We start from the raw sequence: 22,067 nt of genomic DNA on the forward strand, positions 1-22,067 counted from the left end.
TGCTTTAATTTTTTTGGGCAATAGCAAAAAAAATAGCTTACACCTAACTGCAATAATAATTATAGACTGTCATTTAAAAAATATTTATTATTGTTAGAAACTTGCGAAAATGGAAAATTCAAGACATACCCCGGTTTTATTACAGTCGGTAAGAACTTTTCTTCAAGTAATTATTTATGTTTTGTGACTTATTTTGTACTCATGAAACATCTATCTGCAGTGTTTCCATTCTATGTGCAAATGGCGGAGCTTGTGTTTTGCGTTTGTGCTTGGTAAAAATTTAAAGATTGTCGATTTCCGAAATATAAGTTGTTTTCTTAGACTTTAAATGAAATTTTATGTATGAATTTAGGTTGCTACGAGTTAAAGTTATATTTTTAGACCTTTCCCGATACCGAATGCTTAGTAAACAGGGAATGTTTGGATGTTATTAATAAAATGTCACATATCATCGTGGACTTTACGATATTTGACATAATTTTCACAGATTTCTGTAAAGAAATCATGTTTCGACGATTCTTTGGGTCATTATCTCGATTCCTGGAATGATGTACGGTACCCCTGTGCCTTTTATAATACTTCAGATGTTTCGCAGGTAAACTCCCGCCTTTTTGTTTTTCGACGAGAATTGCACAATTTGTCGAAAATGAACGAAGTAAGGGATAAAGTCGTTGCTGGACCATCGACATGGGATACTCTAACGGCTAGTGATAGCTCTCCGGAAATTCTCACGTCACCTATAAAACTAGCCCCAAATGTAGGGGACCCTAGCTGTTCACCGGGTCAGGCCACTCCCCAGACGCCCCAGGGCCCCCCCATGCCCGGACTCAACTTCATGGAGGATATCCACCCTGAGCTGCTTCAGCAAGGGTGGAGGAAGTACTGGTCTAAGAGAGAAAACAGGCCTTACTTTTGGAATAAACTGTCCGGGGAGTCAATGTGGGAGATGCCTATGACAAAGAGGGATTTTGATCCCATTACTGACCCTCTCGGCATATGTGGACCCGGCCCCGCAAACCCCGCACAAATTGTACCGAAGCGGAGAGCGTCCGAAGACAATGGACCTCCTCCCAAAAAATTTGTTTTGGCTGGACCCTGGGATTTAGATATTCCTACTAACGTAGTAATTTACGAAAGACCTCCCACAATAAGTCCCCACCCACACCCTGAAATAGAATCTTACAGATTTTCCCTGGTAACAAAACTTCGGTTATGTTATCAAGAGTTGTGTCATGCTCGTGAATCTATTGATGCACCCAAAGACTCTTTCAATCGGTGGCTCATGGAGCGGAAAGTATGCGACCAGGGAGGGTGTGATCCTCTGCTACCGAGTCACTGTTTCCCCGAGATATCCCGGTCCATGTACGAAGAAATTATGAACGATATCCCCATTAAACTTGGCCACCCAAAGTTCACCGGAGACGCGAGAAAGCAGCTGTCTCGCTACGCGGAGGCTGCCAAGACTATGATTGAATCGAGGAATGCATCCCCGGAAAGCAGAAAAGTTGTGAAATGGAACACTGAAGATACTTTCCAGTGGCTCCGTAGAACAGTTGGAGCTACTTATGATGATTTTCAAGACAGACTAGCGCATTTGAAGGTATGTTTCTTATCCATGAGATGATCAAATGACAATATAAATGGGGATAACCCATTTGCATAAATGCTGCTCCAACGTGGTGCAGTGTAACATATTCTGAATTCGCACATTGTGGTTGGAATCTGATGATTCAAGCTATTTACTGACACATTCACCCTATAATACCAAAGTTAATAATTGATAACATAATTCATTATTATTATCAATCATATTACAACATTTCTCTCTTATAAGTATCATGATTACATGTTTACTTAACTCTACAGGGTAATTTGTTCACTTTTGGAAACAAATCTTATGGTTGTGGTGAGAAATACGATCTAAACAATGTTAGAAAGAGAAAACACCACGCTTTATATTCAAATCTAGAAGTCAACCACAGTATAATTAAAATGTGCATAGTGATGCACATTTGATGACGGAACCTTTGGTTTCATAGTGATGAAACCAAAGGTTCCGACCGCAATTTGAAAAAAGCTTTTGAGACTGAGAAACTATTTTTATATGAAACGATAAAAAAATGAGGTGACAGTAGTGTTTATAATACATTTATCTAATAAAATAAGTTTGTTTTTATATATTTATTCATTATCAGTTATTTTAGTTACAAAAAAATTTTAAGTAAACCATTTAAAAAAAATTATGTTTGCATTAAAAAAATTTACATTTCTAAAAACGTATCTTTATTTCTAATAATAAAATTTCAAAGAGTATTTCATCACCTTTCAAAACAGTTTTCGGATACATTCTGAAATATTACATTTATTAGGATTTTATTGCAACGCGGAAATACTCTGACCTTCTGACAGAATATTCCTAAGGAGTTAAACGCCTTGCGATAGTTTTGCAATATTGCAATAAATAAAGATGACACCTAATAAAATAAAAAAAATATTGGTTATTGAATATTAATATTTATTTATTCATTTTCGGGAAATCGACAGCTTACATTTAATCAGTTTGTACATAAGTATTATATAGCTAAAATAAAACCAATTATGGGTTTCCTCCTTGTGACTTTATGTGAGACAGCATAATATGGAATAAGTAAATTGAATTTTTGAAAAAGGAATATGAATTAAAAAATTTACACAAAACAAAAAATTATATAAAACGAAAAATTTACAAAACAATACATTTATAGCCATGGAGAGAGGTTGTAGATATAAATCAATTCATAATAGAGATATAAACAATAGAGACATAAACATTATTCACAAACTATTCTTTTATGGACCTCTTGTATTTGGTAAGTTCGCAACTGAAAATATCAACCTTGGATAATACGCTATTGTAATTATTGCATAGTCTGTTCAGGCAAGAATTCTGCTTAGACTTTATAGCTTTTTTAGGCTTTATAGCAAGTTATTTAAAGCAAACAACCACTTTAGCTGAATATCTTTAGAAAATAATTTGATTCTCTTATCGTTTCGTAATTACTGCAACTAGATAACTCCAAAATCAAGTTATGCACAAAACTATACTTTTATTTCCTGTAGATGTCTGCAAGCACGTATTTTATGTTTGTGGCATACATGGGCGAGGAAATAATGTTATGGATTTGTGTATATCTCGAAAAAACTGATTTCAGAGTTACCTACTTGTAGTAATACCCCGCGATGATTGCAATGCTTTTGAGTCTTGCTTTGTAGACATTATATAAAACTTACTTTGAATCGCTTTAATTTAAATTCCAGCGTCAGTGTCAACCGCACCTCACAGAAACCGTCAAGGCATCGGTGGAAGGCATCTGCCTCAAGATTTACCACCTGTCAGCTGAGTACTCCCGCAAGATCAAGGAAAAGCACAGCCTGCTGCTGAAGGAGCACGGCATTGGAGAGCTGACGGCTCCACAGCAGCAGGCCGCACTCCGGAAGGTGTGGTGCTACCCCGTGCAGTTTGCCATCCCGTCACCCCGACCCCCCCTGGTGGACCATTACTTGGACAGGGACCAGGCCATGCTGAGGTTCCAGAATGATACACTCGTTGTGAATAGTCTGCATCTTCAGAAGCTGGTGAGTCCAAACGGTTCTTCTATGTGAATATCGCACTAAAGTCCAAACTGCTGTCCGCTGTCCAGAGCCAGTGGGGCTACGGTATCCTCAATTGGGGTATGTTGCGAGGCTGAAGGAAGTTCTTTCACCAGGGTGATAACGATCGGAGTTGCTTTGTCATTAGCTTTCATGTATCCAAATGTCACTAGTATATACTAGTTGATGCATGACTCAATCCCTCTTTTCTTTCCAGGAGCACCTGTACCGCTACAGCTGTTTCGACGACAAGAAGTTTGAGCTGTTTCTGGCGCGCGTGTGGTGCATGATTAAGCGCTACTCAGCGTTCCTGGGCGCGGCAGGCCCAGCCTGCGAGAGCCACATCACGCAGTCCTCGCTGCCCGTCACCGTATTTGAGTGCCTCAACCGCATGTTTGGCGTTACCTTCGAGTGCTTCGCCAGCCCGCTCAACTGCTACTTCCGCCAGTATTGTTCCTCCTTCTCTGACTCAGACAGCTATTTCGGATCTAGAGGGTATGTATTAATGTGATCTACGCTATTGTCACACGTTATGTCCATCAGCAGCTATTCCTGTACGTGGATGTCGCATATGTGATCCGTGAAGTTCCACTAAAGTATACATGTGTATACAAAATGTGCTGCATGATGGGCGTTGAAAAGATCTACCTTATAAAACGTACAAAAGAGGTTTATACATTATCTGTATATGAGCGAATATACATACAGTCCATTCTCGTATCCATCATTGTTCTTAATATTTTTTTATATATTATATGTCCCTATGCGCTTTTACAAACATGTGGTAATATGTACATAATAATTCAGTGGAACAGTAATCAGTGAAGTAAAATTGGCATTTAAAATTATAGTATCCACGCAGATAAATAGTATTATGCTAACCTTAATTATTATTTATTACTGAGGTATGTTATTACAGCCTTCTTGTAACTATATTCCGTGCAATTGAACATATCTACAATTTCTGTGAAAGTATTGCCAACTGCACGCAATCTAGTTACAAGCGAAATCTAAATGACTCAGTCCTGATATTACTGTTGCAATTAAAAATAATTTTCGTTCTAAGTAGTTCTAGGATTTTTTACATTAGCTCGACACAGGAGGCCCTGAGGAAAATAATTCCCCTCAGGGCCTATATTATCTTTTGGAATCCTGTGTGGAGGGTCTTTTTAGGAAAGCAGGAGGGGAAGTTCTGGGAAGGAATCTAGGGGTCAGTATGTCCAGGAGTGACGGATGTATGTATCCATCCCTCCCACTGCGGTGGAAGGCGATGGAGTCCTGCTGGAGAGGTCATAAAGTCTCCCTCAACCAGTCTCTTAAACAGAGAAAACATGTAAGTAGTTCGCAAATCCAACATGGCTGCCTTTCTGGTTGAGGTGCAAAACTGCCATTAACAAATGTTCAGGTTCCAAAACGCCACTAAGCTGAGTTGAACTGCAAAACCTTCACTATTCAAAATACATTTTTTTAGAGTAGAATCAAATCTAAAAATGATTGATTTGAAAATTCAAATCTAAAAAACAATTTAAAAAAAAATATATATCAAAAATGTTTAAGAGCACGATATAGACACAGCGGAATTTCTCAACTTCAAAACTTCTTCATTTTTGTTCCTAGTTGGCGGTAGTTGTTCATTCGCAAACTTATTAATTGTAAGTAATTAATTGCTCGGATTTCCAATCTTTCGATATTGCAGTCCATCAGTTTCTACCTATCTGGTCAACACTCATGTTTTGTTTCTGAGATTCTTAAACATTTAATTTAAAAAGTGAAGTCATGTGGGGGTCAGTTCTTTAAAAAGAAATAAAGGATGTTTTGACAAGCTCAAAACGTTTTTGCAAACTTGCCATAATATGTATGCCAAAAATCGTTCCACTGAATAATAACACTGCGAGCTGCCATACATAAATTCTACGGTGCAAGTTTCGTGGTGCCAGAGATCATCAGCCGCTCTTCATTAATTTTCTTCTTCCAAAAACGAATTTCTGTATTATTGTTAAAATACTTATTCAAATTGCATGAGAGAAATTAAAATTGCGTTTCAACCAATTAAGGCTATCCCTGTTTATTATCGTCCACCCGCTGCATGCAATCTTCTTTATATAAATAGAAGATGGATAATAATAAATCATTTTTTACCATTGTTACTTAATCGTATTTTGAAAATCTTACAAAGAAATGCACATTTATCCCTCAGTCCGTTCCTGGACTTCAAACCCGTGTCGGGCTCCTTCGAGGTGAACCCTCCTTACTGTGAGGAGCTACTGGAGGCCACGGTGCGCCACATGGAGCGCCTGCTGTCGGAGTCGGCCGAGCCGCTGAGCTTCATCGTGTTCCTGGCGGAATGGGGCCAGCAGACACCCAATGCGCTGCTCAAGCTGGAGGCATCGCACTTTAAACGGAAGCAGATTGTGGTGCCGGCGCTAGAGCACGAGTACAGACACGGCTATCAGCACGTCATGAACAAGTAAGTTATATGTGTTAGACTTCCAACCCTCTTTTTTGCCCAACACAATAATATTATTTCCTTAACGTCAGAGAAGGAAAATTGTCAAAATACCCCAACTGTTGGGTGAGAATTTGCAGAACTATGTGAAAATAAGATTTTTTATTTGCCATTGTTTTCTGTTTTCCAGATTATACACAATATAAATATTTCATGTTTACTTCTACGATGTTTCCCCAGAATAGCCAATGATGATAAAAAAATTTAAAATATCCCATTCAGGAGACAACTGTCATAAAAATAATAATAATAAGCCTTTACAAATCTTTTTTATATAAATTTAAGAAAAAAAAAAGTTTATAAATGTAAGAAAATTATCTTATAAGAAAAAATGGGAGAAAGTGCACAAAATCTATTAATTAATCTATTAAAAACAATTTTTAGAGAATAGAGGGAAAATCAATAAATTCTAAAATGTCGTTAAACAGAAAAATGAGAAAGTACATGTATGAAGGAAGTATGTCAAGGTTGTTGTGTTTTTGCAGGAAAAGAGCTTTCAATTTTCTAATTAATGTACTGCATGCATCAAAAATATGTCGGAATCCTTCAGGTTCTGATTTTGATTAAACAATTCACACATTCTTCTGATTGGATCATCCCCCACACCAGCATTTGTGCTCGACCGGCTAATGTGGAATAAGTCGTTAAACTTAGTTGTTCTGGGCGGTATTTTATAGTTTATTAGTTTGAGTAAGTCAGGACAGTCGATAACGTTATTCCAGACTTTATCACAGGGTCACGAGGTCAAGGTATGTTTACCGGTTAGAGAGAGTGGAGACTTTGTATTTCGATAGCATATTTGTTTCCCCTTTTTTGTTATTTGTTTTTGGGGTATTATGCCGTGTTGCGCTAACTCCTTCTTTAGCCAAATTTATTGGCTAAAGAAGGAGTTAGCGCAACACGGCATAATACCCCAAAAACAAATAACAAAAATACTTTTGGCCGTGAAAATCTTAAATCATATTATTTGTTTCCCCGTTTAGATGCACTCATTCTGAAATTGAGGTGCTGCATTTCTTTTGGATGCTTTCAATATTTTCTTTATAGATACCATTAAGTGGAGTCCATATGGAGGAGCAATATTCAAGTTGAGAACGGCGTATAGTAAAGAAGAAGGTAGGTTACAGGATTTAGAAATACACAGCTGTTTCTGATAACAAAGCCTAGCATGCAGTAAGTTTTATTCACAATATTCTCAAAATGCGCATCGAAATGAAGTTTGGAATTAATAAGTACTCCTAGGTCTCTTATTTAGTATACATGCTCGAGTGAATAGTTTCCAATATTGGTATATAATAATGGTGTATTTGTTTGTAGCATTGCGATTTTTCGTAAAGCTATTTGTTTACATTTGTTGTAACTGAAATAAATTTTGTTATAATTGCAAAATGCTTCAATTCTTAATAAATCTCTTTGGATGAGCAGACAATCATCTAAATTCTTAACAGTGGCAAATATTTTAATTTCATTAGCATACAAGAGAAACAAACGGTGCATAAAACATTTAGTAATGGTATTGATAAAAAGTATAAATAACAGCGGACCCATGATTGATCCCTGTGGCACACCAGAAGTAAATGGTTCCCACATAGAAGTATGTCTTCATAGGCCCGGTATATCAGTCAGTCCGTATCCTCGCTATGCGTGACATTCCTCGATCAAATTTAAGCAGGCTAAATCGGCCGCATAGCCTTGTTAAGCTGCAGAATAGTTCCCTTTTTAGACACCGAGACTCTAGCATACTTCCATCTCACTGAAATATACGTATATTTTATTTTTTTTTTTTTTTTTTTTTTTTTTATTTTTTTTATTTTTTTTTTTTTTATATATTCAATAATATTATTATTGGGTTTATAAAAACAGTTTATTTTTAAACAAGTTCTGCTGTGTAATTATTATTACGCGTGACAGCTGTTTCGCCCTCTGAAGGCATTATCAAACTGTGGGTAGCCCACTTACAGACGATACATTTTCTAAAACTTAACTTTCTTTTCAAACAACATACTAAATTCTACCCAAAACATAGCGTTAAAAATTCTCTCGAACTTGTAAACAAAATAAAAAACATAAATCTACCGCACAATTGCCAGTTCATATCTTTAGACGTGGTCAGTCTCTTTAGCAATATCCCTATTCAAGAATGCCTTAAAATCATTGAAGATATTTTAGACGAATCTAATATAAACCCAGTTACTAAAAAAGAATTATTCGATCTATTTAAAATTTGGGTGGAAACTAACTACTTTGAGTTTAACGATAAATTCTATCAACAAAACGACGGATTACCAATGGGATCGCCCCTCAGTCCACTTCTTGCAGAAATATTTATGGATTACATTGAAAAACAAATTTTAAATTCAATCTTTAACAAACACATCATTTACTATGTTCGTTATGTTGACGACATTTTGGTCTGTTGGAAAGGTACCAACAGACAATTAGATCTTTTTGTCACATTTGCTAACTCCATCAACCGTAAAATCTGCTTTACGGTTGAAAGAGAGTGTAATAATAAAATCAATTTTTTAGACCTAACAATCGGTAGAGAAAATAATAAACATACGTTTGAAATTTTCCGTAAGCCTACGTTTACAGATACGACCATTAATTATAAATCTTTACACCCATGGTCACATAAATTATCTGCCTACCACTCAATGGTACATAGGCTTAATAACATCCCACTCGACAAGAAAGCATACGAGAAGGAAAAAAATACAATCCTAACTATTGCTAAAAATAATGGCTTCAAGGGTAGAGACATTGAAAAAATAATTAATAATAACAAACACAAAAATAACCTTAAATTAATTTACCCAGCGACTAATAATAAGCCGAATAATAAATTCGGGTGTTTAGAATTCATCGGACAGACATCTAATAAAATTGCCAAAGTCCTCAAAAAGTCTGGCTTAGATATTGCCTTCCGCACAAATAATAACTTAGGATCATCTCTTAAAAACTCAAAAAGTAAGGTACTCAAATTACAAAATAGTGGCATTTATAAACTCCAGTGTGACGAATGCAACGCTGTTTATGTTGGACAAACGGGCCGGTCCTTTAACACTAGGTTCAAAGAACATATTAGATCTTTTAAAAATAATAATAAAATGCAATCTCAATTTGCCAAACATCTCCTAGATGAAAATCACTCACTTAATGATAATAATAAACCAACTCCGTTACACGTTCAAAATAAAGGCCGTAAACTGAATCTTTTAGAACAGTTAGAAATTAACAAAAACTCTAATAATCCGAAAGCTATTCTAATTAATGAACAAACAAATATAATTCGTTCACCCCTACTAGATATCTTCAAACCTAGGGCAAATATGAGTACACTATGAAGTACTTAATTATGCTATTAAAATAACCCTATGAGTCATCGTTTGGGAATAACTAACATTAAGACATTCAGTCAAATTTAAACATTACACTAATTGGGGAAACTTTGCTGGGGTAATAACCATTAATAATTTCTAATATTTTACTCAAAAATCAATTAAGAAATCAGTAATTGAAATTAAAATACCTACCTAGAAATAATATAAATGTATCGTCTGTAAGTGGGCTACCCACAGTTTGATAATGCCTTCAGAGGGCGAAACAGCTGTCACGCGTAATAATAATTACACAGCAGAACTTGTTTAAAAATAAACTGTTTTTATAAACCCAATAATAATATTATTGAATATATAAAAAATAAAAATTAAAATGGAGTTCTACAAATTAAACTTAATAACAATAAATAAAATATATACGTATATTGTATAATTTCATCAATATGGACTGTTATATTCATCGAGCGATAAGGGATGTTGACGTTATTAATTGATAATCAATCTAAAATAGACAAGTAGTATGGTAAGGTATTATAAGAGGAATTTTTCAACACCAGGACAGTATTTTCAGTACCCGTTACGCATTGTGATGGCACAGTCTGTCTGTGTACATAGAGAAACAATAGCGCGTGTTGCTTTTACGTCCAACCCATGGCGCTGTTTTTAAAAAAAAGCATGTTTTTAGCTGTCACAGGTGACATCTATATAATATAAGTATATTAAAACACACGCGTATTCAAATCTGTCACAATTTCTAAGTAATCGGTGAAGAACTTTCGGAGATTTAAGATTTTGAACAAACGAACATTTACATTTTTATTTATATAGATTATGGTAAACGGCACACACAGTGACGACGCAGCAGATCTTAGTAAAAACGCCGGTATTCCGTTGTGACCCACGCCCTTGTTTATATCTAGCGACTTAATTGCATTTCTTTTTCTGTTAATTTAATGGTGTGAATGTGTGCAAGTCCAGAGTCGTTGATTGATGAACTGATTGTTGGTTGGTCGATGTCGATTGTGTCATTGATGGAGGCGGGTTCAAATGGTTTACCTCCTTTGAAGGGCATAGCAGCAGCGTATCTGACAGAATTTTGTACATAATGACGATATATGTGAGCAAAAACTTTCAACAAACTCAACATTGTCAAAAAATTACTTTAGGGAATCACTAGTCAACTTATGTTTATTATTACGTGGAAACGATCTAATGCGTCTTCGGCTGATAAATTTGCAGTTTCAAATTTGCAGATATTGTACAATCAATAAAATTAATGTCATTATTAATCTGAGTGTAATCAGTTTTCCTGAAATTGCGCCTATGCTCTTTATTGTTTTTAATTTTTGGTTAAATTACTGAGGATATATTGAATTCTAGGGTTGGGTGGTGTCTCTCCTCTGAATGGAGAAGGTCGTTGATACATTTGTTTCGCGATTAGAACATATAAGTATTTTTCGTTACGGTTAGTTATACAATTATATTGGAGTAAGTAAAGAGTAAGCATCAATAATATTGTTCGAAGCAAAGTTTGCGATATTGTCGTGTTGGAGGCAAAACCATGGCTGCAGCCCTCGAAAAATGACCAAGTTAGGGTAGGTAGATTCATATCTCCTAGTACACGGATTCTAGGTTTTTGGAGAAAATATCATAAAACGTTGCAGGCAAGATAGGAGGTACGTATACTGCTCATATGATGGGATTGAGACCTTACCGGAATAGATACGAAGATTTTTTCGATTTGATTGTCATCCCAGTCATCACGGGAAGCTGTCAGCTCCTTGCGGACAGCTATCCATCTTACCAGTAAGTATACATTACCTATCTCGTCGGAACACCGTGTTATGAGTTTATCTATGAATTCATTATGTATTTACACTTGCTACATGCTTCAACCATGCCATGTTTCAACTAGAACTATAACATCATAGTTTTTCGATAACATATCAATAAATAGCCCCCTGAGTTTTAGTCCTAATACCACCACAATTCTGGTAATAAATGAATATAAATGATGAGATCATTTTACTAGAGTAAGAGCTTCTTTCGACATATTCTACATTAGATGGAGCGGTACATTAAGTAGGACACATGAAGCTTCAATAAATATATAATCTAATATATCTTAAAATACAAAAATCACGTGTCATTGTGTTCGTACACGCTAATCTCCGAAACCGCCCAACAGATTTCAATGAAATTTTGTGAATGCTTATGGTTGGTTCCAGCATGAAATATAGGATAGTTTTGGACCCAAAAGGTAGCGCTGTTGTCGAAATCTAAAAAAAAAAATTAAAAATTTATATAATTTCAACAATTTTTTTTTTTTTTTCAGATTTTGCATCCAAAAATGCATACAACCACAAATTTTAACTTCCCTACCTACACAGAAGGCGGTCTGTGGCAGGACAACATCTTATACAGGGTGTCCGGAAACTCGTAGTACAAGCGGGAAACTGGTGAATCTACATCACATTTGGAGTCGATTTTGTAGTATATTTTTTTTTTATTTGAGCTTTCGTTATCGAGTAAATCGAGTTTGAAGTTGATTTTTTTTTTTTTTTAATCAATTTCTTATAAATTATTACTGAAGATCAAAGTACCCAACTAATTAAAACTATTTGAAAGTAAAACAAATGAAGAAACTCGGATTTGAAGCATTATTTTGAAATCACCCTTCATTTAACCCGGTGTAATCATAAAATATTTCTGCTCTGCAGGGTTAAAACATCTGTTATTCAACCCTAAACACCAGAAAAAACTTTAACCCTAAAATAGCCGAAAAATATTTTTTTTTTTGTTTTTTTTTTTTTTTTTTGAAAATGCTCAAATCAAAAAATTTTATGTTTTTTTGGGTTCCCCATGTGGTGTAGATTCTCCAGTTTCCCGCTTGTACTACGAGTTTCCGGACACCGTGTATTATAAAATGCATTCCAAATGGTTGAGTTAAATTCTAACCGGTTTCTAATGGTTTTTAGACATAAGCGCCAGCTTCTATAGAAGAGGAACATTAATCTTCTTAATATATAAAAATTCAGCCTGCGTATGTTTGTGCTCGCAAAATTCGAAAAGTAGTCAACCGACATCAATCAAAATTTTAAAGTTGGTTGTTATTAGTGCCAGGAGTGTTTAGCGATGTTTAAATGGTAGAATAAGTTGGGGACGCTTGAGGAATACTCGATGCAACATCTCTGCACTGTAATGAGATACGAAGTCGAATTAAAGTCGATGTAATGTAGTTTTTTAACAGTAACATTGTGGTATACAGTAGTGAATGGTGGAAGAAGTCAGAGGTGCCCGAGAAAGACATTAGCAATAGCGAAGCATTGTGGGGGATCCACTTGTATATTATAAAAAGAAACCCATGTTTCCCTACCCGCCTAATTTTCTTCACAACCGGCCACTGAAACCCACCGGTGGTTATGGTGGTAGATAGCCCTTGGTGTCACATCGAAAATAAGAGAGTTTGGTGGGGGTGGTTGGGAGTGGGTGATGAAAATGTGCTTTGTTATGGGAAGGCCGCAAATGCTTCAGATTATTTCAGTCAGTGAGTCTGAAAGGTTCCAGAAAGTTCATGAAGGTTCTTAAATGCTCTAGAACGTTCTGGAAAGAGAAAGTTCAAGAAGGTTCTATAAGATTGCAAACTGAGTGTCGGAGTGTGTCGGTGAGTCTAGAAGGTTCCGGAATGTTTGAGAATGCTCTTGAAAGTTCTGAAAGGAGCCACAGCAACGCGTGGCGGGGTATAGCTAGTCTTATATGAAACATAGATTACCTCTTAGATTATGGAGTATAAAATAAGTCAACATTGTAAAATGTGAATGAATATGTAAGAAACATGAAAGTGGTATAAAGCTATGGAGATATCACGCAGTAAACAAAAATATGTCATTTTGCAAGAAACAAATCAATGAGTAAGGGTACAGAATATTGAGAGAAAGCGGATATCGATAACAGCAGTAACTATTTAGTAATGGGAGTTGCATGCTTTGCTGATCATCACTTCATCTACCATCCACTTCCACGCCATACTTTCTCCTTACACCCCTTTTTTTTCGTTCATCATGTACGCCTCATTTTAAGTATTTGTTCCACTTGATTGTGCCATGTCTTCATCGGGTGTTCCCAACTTCTTCTACTATTCACCACCAGGTCATTCATTTTCCTTTTTTCGTTCATCACGTACACCTCAATTTACCACAAATAATTATTTGATTCATGTCTTCCTCAGGCGTACCCGACTTTTTCTACTATTCTTCGACATGTATCTGATTGCCGTACAGAGATAACACTTTAAGTCTTCCTCGAACGTCCCTGATACCCCTCTTTAAACACTTGTGGCACTAATAAGAACAAACTTTGAAATTTTCAGCAATATCTGGTTAGTAGTTTATGAATCTACAGGGTTCAGAAATATGGAAATTGCCTTTTACTTATATAGAAATGACCCTCCATTTCTGGACCCACTTGTCCTGGTGTAACCACTACCCTAAGTATCCACTCATCATGATACTTGATTTATTTCAGAACCGATGTGCATTTCCGCTCTTCCCAAGGCACCCTGGTAGTGTGGCTCCAGAACGGGGCGGGTCAGGCACGTTGGGGGCCCACAGAGGAGCGTGTGGAGGCTCTGCTGGACGCGTGGCGCCCGGGCCGGGAGCGCCAGCGTGACCGCAAGGAGACACCTCCAGCTGCGCCCCCCGCCACCCCTCAGGGAATCACGTGAGACCTATGCCGCTAGACTTACGCATCTTTTTATACATTTTTACATGTATGTAGGACAAATTTTTATGATTTAACTTACCACCTGAAAAAAAATTACATTACAGGCGACACTTGCTATGAGCTCCTCTTGGCGATCAGCGTTTAAAGGGTTAATATTATTAAAGTGCTGATTATAAAAAAAAGTGCCAACGCTATTGTTAGTGTTGTTTTAAAGAATAAAATATTCACTCTCTTGGTGGTGTAATTTAATTATAATTGTACATAATCCCCTTATGGAACCAGTCCTTATAAAGGACATCATATTAAAAATTTATCGCTTTAGATATTATAAGAGTTGAATATTTTTTGGATGTCCATTTTTCATCGCTGCGTGCGGACTGTTTTAATAAGATTTTATATGAGTGTAAAGCTGTACTGTGTACAGTTAAATAGAATTAATATTATGCATTAGTGCGTTGAAATAAAGTTATTCTAACGTGACTTTATCCATTACATTGTTTAAAAACACGCCACGTGGTGGGATAGTTTGTTTTCAAAAGGTTATTGCAATCCTATTAAGGGCGCAGTCTCAATGATTCCAGATTCCTCTAATGCTTGTTAATTTTTTAAATCTTAATGCTGCACAAGAGTCCCAACTGCTCTCTGCTAAACGGAACCAGTCAGACTACTGCATCCCCATGTGGTATGTTGTGAGGCTCGAAGTTTGGGGAGGGGAAGAATACGAAACAGGGGAAAGTGGGGGAAGTACCCGGCTATTCAGATCTGGTCACCAAACATGGCAAAAGCCATTTAAAGCGACATTTCAATTCGATCGGAGTGGTTGTCTTTCACCACGGCGATGCTCAGAGTATCTACTAATTTGGAAATGCAGCGGATGTGAGCGGACACCAAACACATGACTGACACGATTGCTTTCTTTCAACTAGATTGCAGACTAATATACGTTTTGCGCTGAGCAACTGGGCTACATTTGCTCTTAAAAGAGGAGAAGAGAAGCCTGAATCGGGTAAAAACAGAGATGCTATCTCTCTAGAGTTCAAGCCATAGCTTTCCAACATATGGTATTCATTAGAAAAGATTCCATCCTTGCTAATGCATTATTCCACAGTGACAGAACATAATATTAGATGTTGACTTTTCATAACAGTTTTGTCTCGGTTTGAGCCATACAAATAAAGTACATAATGTATACTACGTTATCAAATGGTTGGATTTTTTACTATTCAACAGAGTATGTATCAAATACAAAGGAGATTTTCCCCATGAGTTGCACAGCCGATTAGAAAACGATTATCAAAAGTCAAAATATCTTCTCCAAAACTTTTCCACTCTGACTTACTACACTTTCAAATTGTTCCTGTAAGCATAATTATGTTAATTCAACAAAAGCAAGAGCTTCCGGAATCAAATTTGTCCTAGAATGGAATGTCCAGAGTACACAAAATTTGTTTATAATAATGAATGATGTATTACACAAATTAATTTCACATTTATCTCGTCTCAACTTTACATTTTTTTCTTGCATATCATCATAGGTAAGCCGCTTAACAGTTTTTTCACAGAGCAATCAGGAAATAAGATGAAAATTCTTTGAAACAAATAATATGTTTTTAGTGTGTTCACGGATACAACTTATATTGATGTTGTGTTAGAGGTGATGTGATATAAAACATACATTATATAAGTTTTTTAGTAAGGGATGCGATACAACATAATGGACAGGGAAGTCAAGTTTTGTATTGTAGTAGTATGTAGCCTCTCTATTTGCGTCATAATACAAACACTTCTGTACTTGATATTATTACACACGAGGTTAATATTTTTTATTACTGATTTTCATCGACTTCACAAAACACATGTGACAGCATGTGCCGTATCACGTCAACCTTTGTTTTCCGGCAAGTGTTCATCAATATGTTTGCCATGACTATGCAGAACGCTTGAAAAGTGGTATAAAGTCACTAAACTAACCTAGTTAACCTATTTTTTTTTCATTACTTTTGCTAACTTTATATAACGGTTCAAAAGGCTTCTGTATTGTTGGGTTGCCATTTTGAAGTGGTTTAAAACGTCGAGGCATTGTATAATTATTGCTAGCGATAATTTAATAGTTGCATTAACGTGCATAAAAGATTATTTGTAAATAACCAGTCGGTGGCTGAGTTGACATCGCGTTTGGGTCCCACCCAGGCCAAGTGTGTTCAATTCCTCGGCTGGCTAAGTCCTCCATCACAACACAAGCAACATTTTCCGCTTACTGTGGTGTTAGTAGGTGATTTTCAAATATTGTCAGGTAATTTGTAACCCGGGAATGTTTGTGTTTCTTTTTAAATAAAAAAATGTCAGTTATTTCTATTACAAGAATTTTATGATTATTTGAAGGCGTGATGTAATATTGATAGTAAGGGAATCAATGTTGTGAAAATTCTTTATCATTGCAATAACCACATGTGTATGTCTTGTTTTTTTTTTACAACTTTAACTTGTTAGGTGTGGAATATTTACTATTTATATTCCACATTTGATGAAACAAGTACACATAAACAATTAAAAATGTGGTTTACAAAAAGTTTTGTATTGTGTTATAATAAAAAAATAATAATTTAAATTTCCTTACATTGATTCTAACTCCCGTCGCAATTTCTTGTGAATAAGCTTTTCTTTCTTAAACTTAAATTTTACAACAGATAATTTCGAGCCTTTCAAAATGGTAACTAAATATTTGTGTTGGAATTTATATTATGTTTATAATTTATTATTTATTGAATTATCAGTAGTTTTTTTTTTGGTACTTTAAAATTCATTGAGAGTTTAGGTTGGATAAATGACGATGGATTTTAATTAAAATAATCTCGACTGATTCGGATTATAGATATTATTTATTAAAAAATAGATTAAAAGCCTCTATTTAATAGATTGTAAGATTATACAAATGTTGAAATCATAGAATGGATTGCCATAAGTAATTTGACTTTTGATGTAACAAGCTTTAGGAAAAGCATTCTTTAATCTTGCACAGATGTGTTTTGTTTAATCTTTTGTACTAAAAAAATTAGATAGTAAAAATAACACTTTCCCAAGAGCGCAATTTATTAGAGAAGAAACAGTAAAAGTCAATATTTTTGCAGTTGTTCCTAACTACAATAATTTTTCACCTGTGTTATTTATCATATTTATAAATAATAGTAAAGGTAAGTAAATATGTTTCACTTGTTTTAATCTTTGATCTCATTGTGTAACAATGCCAGCTGGTTTTTATTGTAAATGTATATCTATTCCTTAACAGATAACTTTATTTCTAAGAAGAGATGTAATTAAGTTTATCGGTAGATATTGTATTGTATGTGAAAGTGACTAGAGATAGAAGTAACATGTGGAATTGTGCTAGCGTATTAATCCAACTCTGGTGGATAGACTGTATTATATTTAGGTGTATTGTACTCCATTTGACTACTAACTGCCCAACTGCCCTGGTGACTGCAATAAATTATTCCGTACTATTGCTACTTTTTTCTTAAAAAAATATTTTCAGATTCTTCAAAAATATACATTTACTTGAACAGTGTTCAAATTTAAATTTTCCACATGTTGAATAAATGAAGCAAATACAGATAGATCTACCTTTTTTCAAACCGTCATTAGTTTACCAGTGTGACAGTTTCATCAATTTTACCGAGTTCCAACAGCTCATAATAATATATGTATAAAATGTGTTTGCACACGTACCATGATTTCATCAAATACCAGTCATATTTTAAATACTCAACGATGTTATATTAATAAATGAAATTCCACTCCAGCCAATATGAGAAATTATATTTTTAATCTAATGTCTCTGAAGTTATCATTTGAAAAATAAATGTTTAAAATCTCCATAATATTCTTGCCTATAAAATCATTAAAAACAAGATGCTCATGCTGTCTTTTTCAGACATGTTCCATTTAAATGAATTTATTCCCTGTTGAAAAATATATATTTTTTATTTAAAATATTGCTGGGCAGCTTATTGTGTGTGAGTTGATGATGTTGTACAATGTTTCAAAAATTCCATTTTAGAAATGTATAAGAGAGCAATGAAATTAACATTCAAAACATTGCTTTCAAAGGTTATATCTCTTGTTCGCTTAAAGCCGCGTCTCCAGCGATCGTTTCCACAACATTATTTCAAACATTCGAAAAGGGGGCGTTCCCATTAAAAAATTTTTTCGACAACGCAATGTTTGTGTTTTCTGTGGTTGATGGAAAACATTCTCCGCACATTCGAAACGGGAAGGAGGGAGCGGGGATTATTTCATTTTTTGACATCCACCATGTGTGACGCAGTGTGTCACTTGAGCATAAATCATAGAGTTTTTGTACGATTTATGAGTTTAATAAATAATGTGCTAAGGATGATTGTTCCTATCAGGAACTCATCTTTAAATAAAGTCTATTTTAGAGTGGTCAACAAAACTCTGGAACAATCTATGACAGCTGCCGTTTCGTTACCATTCTAAAGTGGTACATCAGGCTTGTACATATATGAATTCCCAGTTGCGAGAAACCGTAATGTGACAGCAAGTCGCATTTCTGGCGAAATTAATACCTGGCTGAATAAATAAAACTAATTCTTCAAAATCAGTTTCCGAGATGCAAAAGAAATTACCTATACCAAATCTGTCTCTATTTTCAATTCTTGATATAAATTAAAATTTTGAGGTCGAAGGTACGCTCGAACCCGAAAGCTGTAATTCCTCCCTGGTGCAATAATTTCCACGATCGCTAAAATTGCAAGAACTTTTTCTTCGTCAGAATTCATCTTGACAGTTGACAGTGAAAAACCGAGAGCACACACGTCTTCCTCATCAATCATCTACAAAATGTCGATGGCTACGCCCACCAATATTTCATCAAAGGGAGGAGACGGAATGTGGACGAAAACAAAAATGTTTGTCGTATTGTTTGTGGAAACGGTCGCAGGAGACCCTGCTTCATATGTATTCTAACGTTGAATCCCTTTAATTCACACCAAAACGGTGAAGCCCAACTAAACACCTGGTGAACTTAAAGAAACATTTTATCTGGTTAACTTATGAGTGTGATTATTATTGTATAGCAATGATTAGTTTGACAATCAGCGTAGAATGTTAGAAAAGCAAATAAACACTTGCAAGCTAACTAAGCATCAAACATTTGAATGATAAAACCTAAATGAGAGTATATTTACAATTTTTTTTAGCAGTTCACAACTATATTTAGAGATTTGTTTACTAACACTTATAAAATATTGGATGTTTTAAGAAAAATGGCATTCCTTGTGATGTTTTCTTCCGGCAAACGGGTTTAATTTGACTAACCTTAGTTAGTTTCCCTTTTTATATTTATCTACAAAAAATAAATACTATACTTTAATTATGTTTGTCGTTCTAGTTATGTTCTGCTCTATCCGTAGATCGTAACTTGACACTAATTAAAAAAAAATGTAAATACATTTAAAAATAATACACATGAAAAAAGTCCTTGACCATTTCATTTTTTATATCAATTTATTTAACTGTTCAAATTTTGTAGAACTGATTGGGAGAAATTAAGTATAAAATTAATATTTATTTTTTTCAGATTATTGTTTATCGATTGTTATCTCTCATGGTACTTTATATTAATATGTATTTGTTTATATTCAATGTACTTCTTTTAATAAGTGTTGAAACATTTTTATATATTTATCTTAAACGTTTCGCAAGAAATTTCTAATAGAGTCATAGAGTATCGGAGTTTATCCTTTGTTTGTAATTAATTGTAAGTATAGAGGAATAATCAAAACTTGTAAATATTATTATAGCATTGTACATAATATTATAATACTTGCGCAACTTTTGTAAATATATTCTTTAAAAAACTGCACAGAGTAAAATGTCTCTAAAATAAATGTTTTTTTTTTATTTACACTTACTATTTAGTGTGTGGTGTGTGGGGAACTCATTGCTCAGAAAGTAGAAACTTGACCTGCAATAGCCATCCAGAGCCATGGAGTGAGCTACCTTGGTCATTCCCCTGAATGACGCCAGGGTACAGTGTCACGAAGGGTGCCTCTGAGATAATCCTCTGAGGGTCACTTTCACATTATGAATAATTCTCATCCTGGGGGAGGAATCATTTCCCAAGTTACAATTTCCCTACAATACGTCGCTTCCTAGGGGAAGGGGGGGTTAGAGAATTTCTGAAGATATGATTTTTACCAACATTTCGGTAGGAATGGCATCACTGCTAACACAAGTAAACAATGCACAGTTGCTTAAAAAGTGTACGATTACTCGATTGGTCAATGTTCAGACTACAGCCGTCTAACTATTGTATTCTGCTCAAGAACGTGTGGAGCCGGCATAAACATAACAAGTATAAATGGGGGTTTTAATTTATTGCTTGACATCTTCAGACATTGTGATGTAAAAGGAATCATTGGTAATGCGTTTTATGTTTTCACAGAATTATTACTCTCCTTTAAATACTCCATCTTCCACTTCTTTGCCCTTGGTGTGTTATAAATTTTAAAAAATGGCATGTGTTTAACCGGCGTGCTAGCTGCTCTCTCGCTCTCCACTATACACGCGCCTGTGTGTTCTTTTTGGAATTGCTTGCGAAAATAAATTCTTTGTTCAGCCATGCGCCTGGCACTTTTCAAGCAATAAATCAAAACCTCCATAGAGAATCTGAGGTCTAATAACAAAAAAGTTCTAATTTCACAAAATATAACATAAATGTAACGATTTTTTTTCTTGCATGGATACCAAAACACTTCAACTGAAAGCTGAAAACTTCATTTTGGGCCGCAAAAAGTCTTCAATTGGGCCGTAGGTTGGATATGCCTGATTTAGATCTTACCCCAGCACTTAAGGCGGACCTCCTATTTTCCTATATACTCGTGGGACCAAAATGGATCATTCAAACAAAAAAATTAGGGGCCCTCGGGGAACCCAAATAAAGAGGAACTTCCTGGGTAAATCCTTACCACTACAGGATTAAAAACCGGAGACCTGGAAACAAAACTTAAAGGAAATGGGAGAAAGCGCAATAGGCCCACGGGAACTCTCCGTATACAGTCTACGCTTTAGGAAAGAATTGAAAGTTGGGAATGTAGGTATGAATTTGAATTGAGATCGGCGAGTTAGTAAACTGCCGACCTTGTTAACCAAAAGAATGAAATCGCAGAGCAGGGAAACTATTATCTCCTGTAGGGGCGAAATATATTTAACCTGGGCCTTCTTATAAATGAAATGCAGATGTAATATTTAAAATAGGTTACCTAGACTTAAAATTACCTCAACGCATTCACTGCTAAGAAGAAGAAAACAAGGATTTTTGTAGAAGAGAAAATATAAATGAATAAAATTTCAAACGCGAATGCATGAAAGTTTCTAAAAGTGACATCCATGAAAGTGATTTTAAATAACATAAATGCCTTGCATGTGTAGGTAATTAAAAATCAATGCATATTGATGACAAAATGTGTTTTGAAAAAATGTTTTGGTTATTCACTGGGAACTATTATTATAATTTTTAATTGTATGAACGAGATAAGTAACAGAACTGTGTTGATAAAAGAACTGTGTTCTTTGAATTTTAAGTTCTCCAAATTCTATACAGTTGATTCAAAGAACACAGTATTGATTAAAAACAAACTTTGTTTTGATAAAAAATGTTTTTGTCAAACTTTTTTGTTTGAAATATTGCAATTTTTAAACATTAAAGTACATATATTTCAAATACAAAAATCTAAAGGTAATTTTATCTAATTTCTAAAATAGTATTTGTTTTTACATCTTTAAAATTAAGAAATATACAGGGTGTCCCGGGTAAAGTGCACTAACTTTTTTCGAAATTCGAAAAA

General features: G+C 35.0%; 1 protein-coding gene across 1 annotated transcript; it reads left to right on the top strand.

Annotated features, from left to right (window-relative positions):
* The first annotated feature begins 260 nt into the window (after window positions 1–260).
* Window positions 261–19,917, top strand: Pcif1 (Phosphorylated CTD-interacting factor 1). The gene is made up of 6 exons (XM_089651576.1): window positions 261–272; window positions 596–1,600; window positions 3,298–3,615; window positions 3,848–4,125; window positions 5,828–6,097; window positions 14,002–19,917. Exons 2-6 carry the CDS (start codon window positions 647–649, stop codon window positions 14,198–14,200), a joined length of 2,019 nt encoding a protein of 672 aa, XP_089507702.1. The 5' UTR covers window positions 261–272; window positions 596–646; the 3' UTR covers window positions 14,201–19,917.
* Window positions 19,918–22,067: the final 2,150 nt, after the last annotated feature.

Source organism: Hesperophylax consimilis, chromosome 4, assembly GCF_061612785.1.
Source record: "Hesperophylax consimilis isolate HC1 chromosome 4, BYU_Hcon_1.0, whole genome shotgun sequence".
NCBI lineage: Eukaryota > Metazoa > Arthropoda > Insecta > Trichoptera > Limnephilidae > Hesperophylax > Hesperophylax consimilis.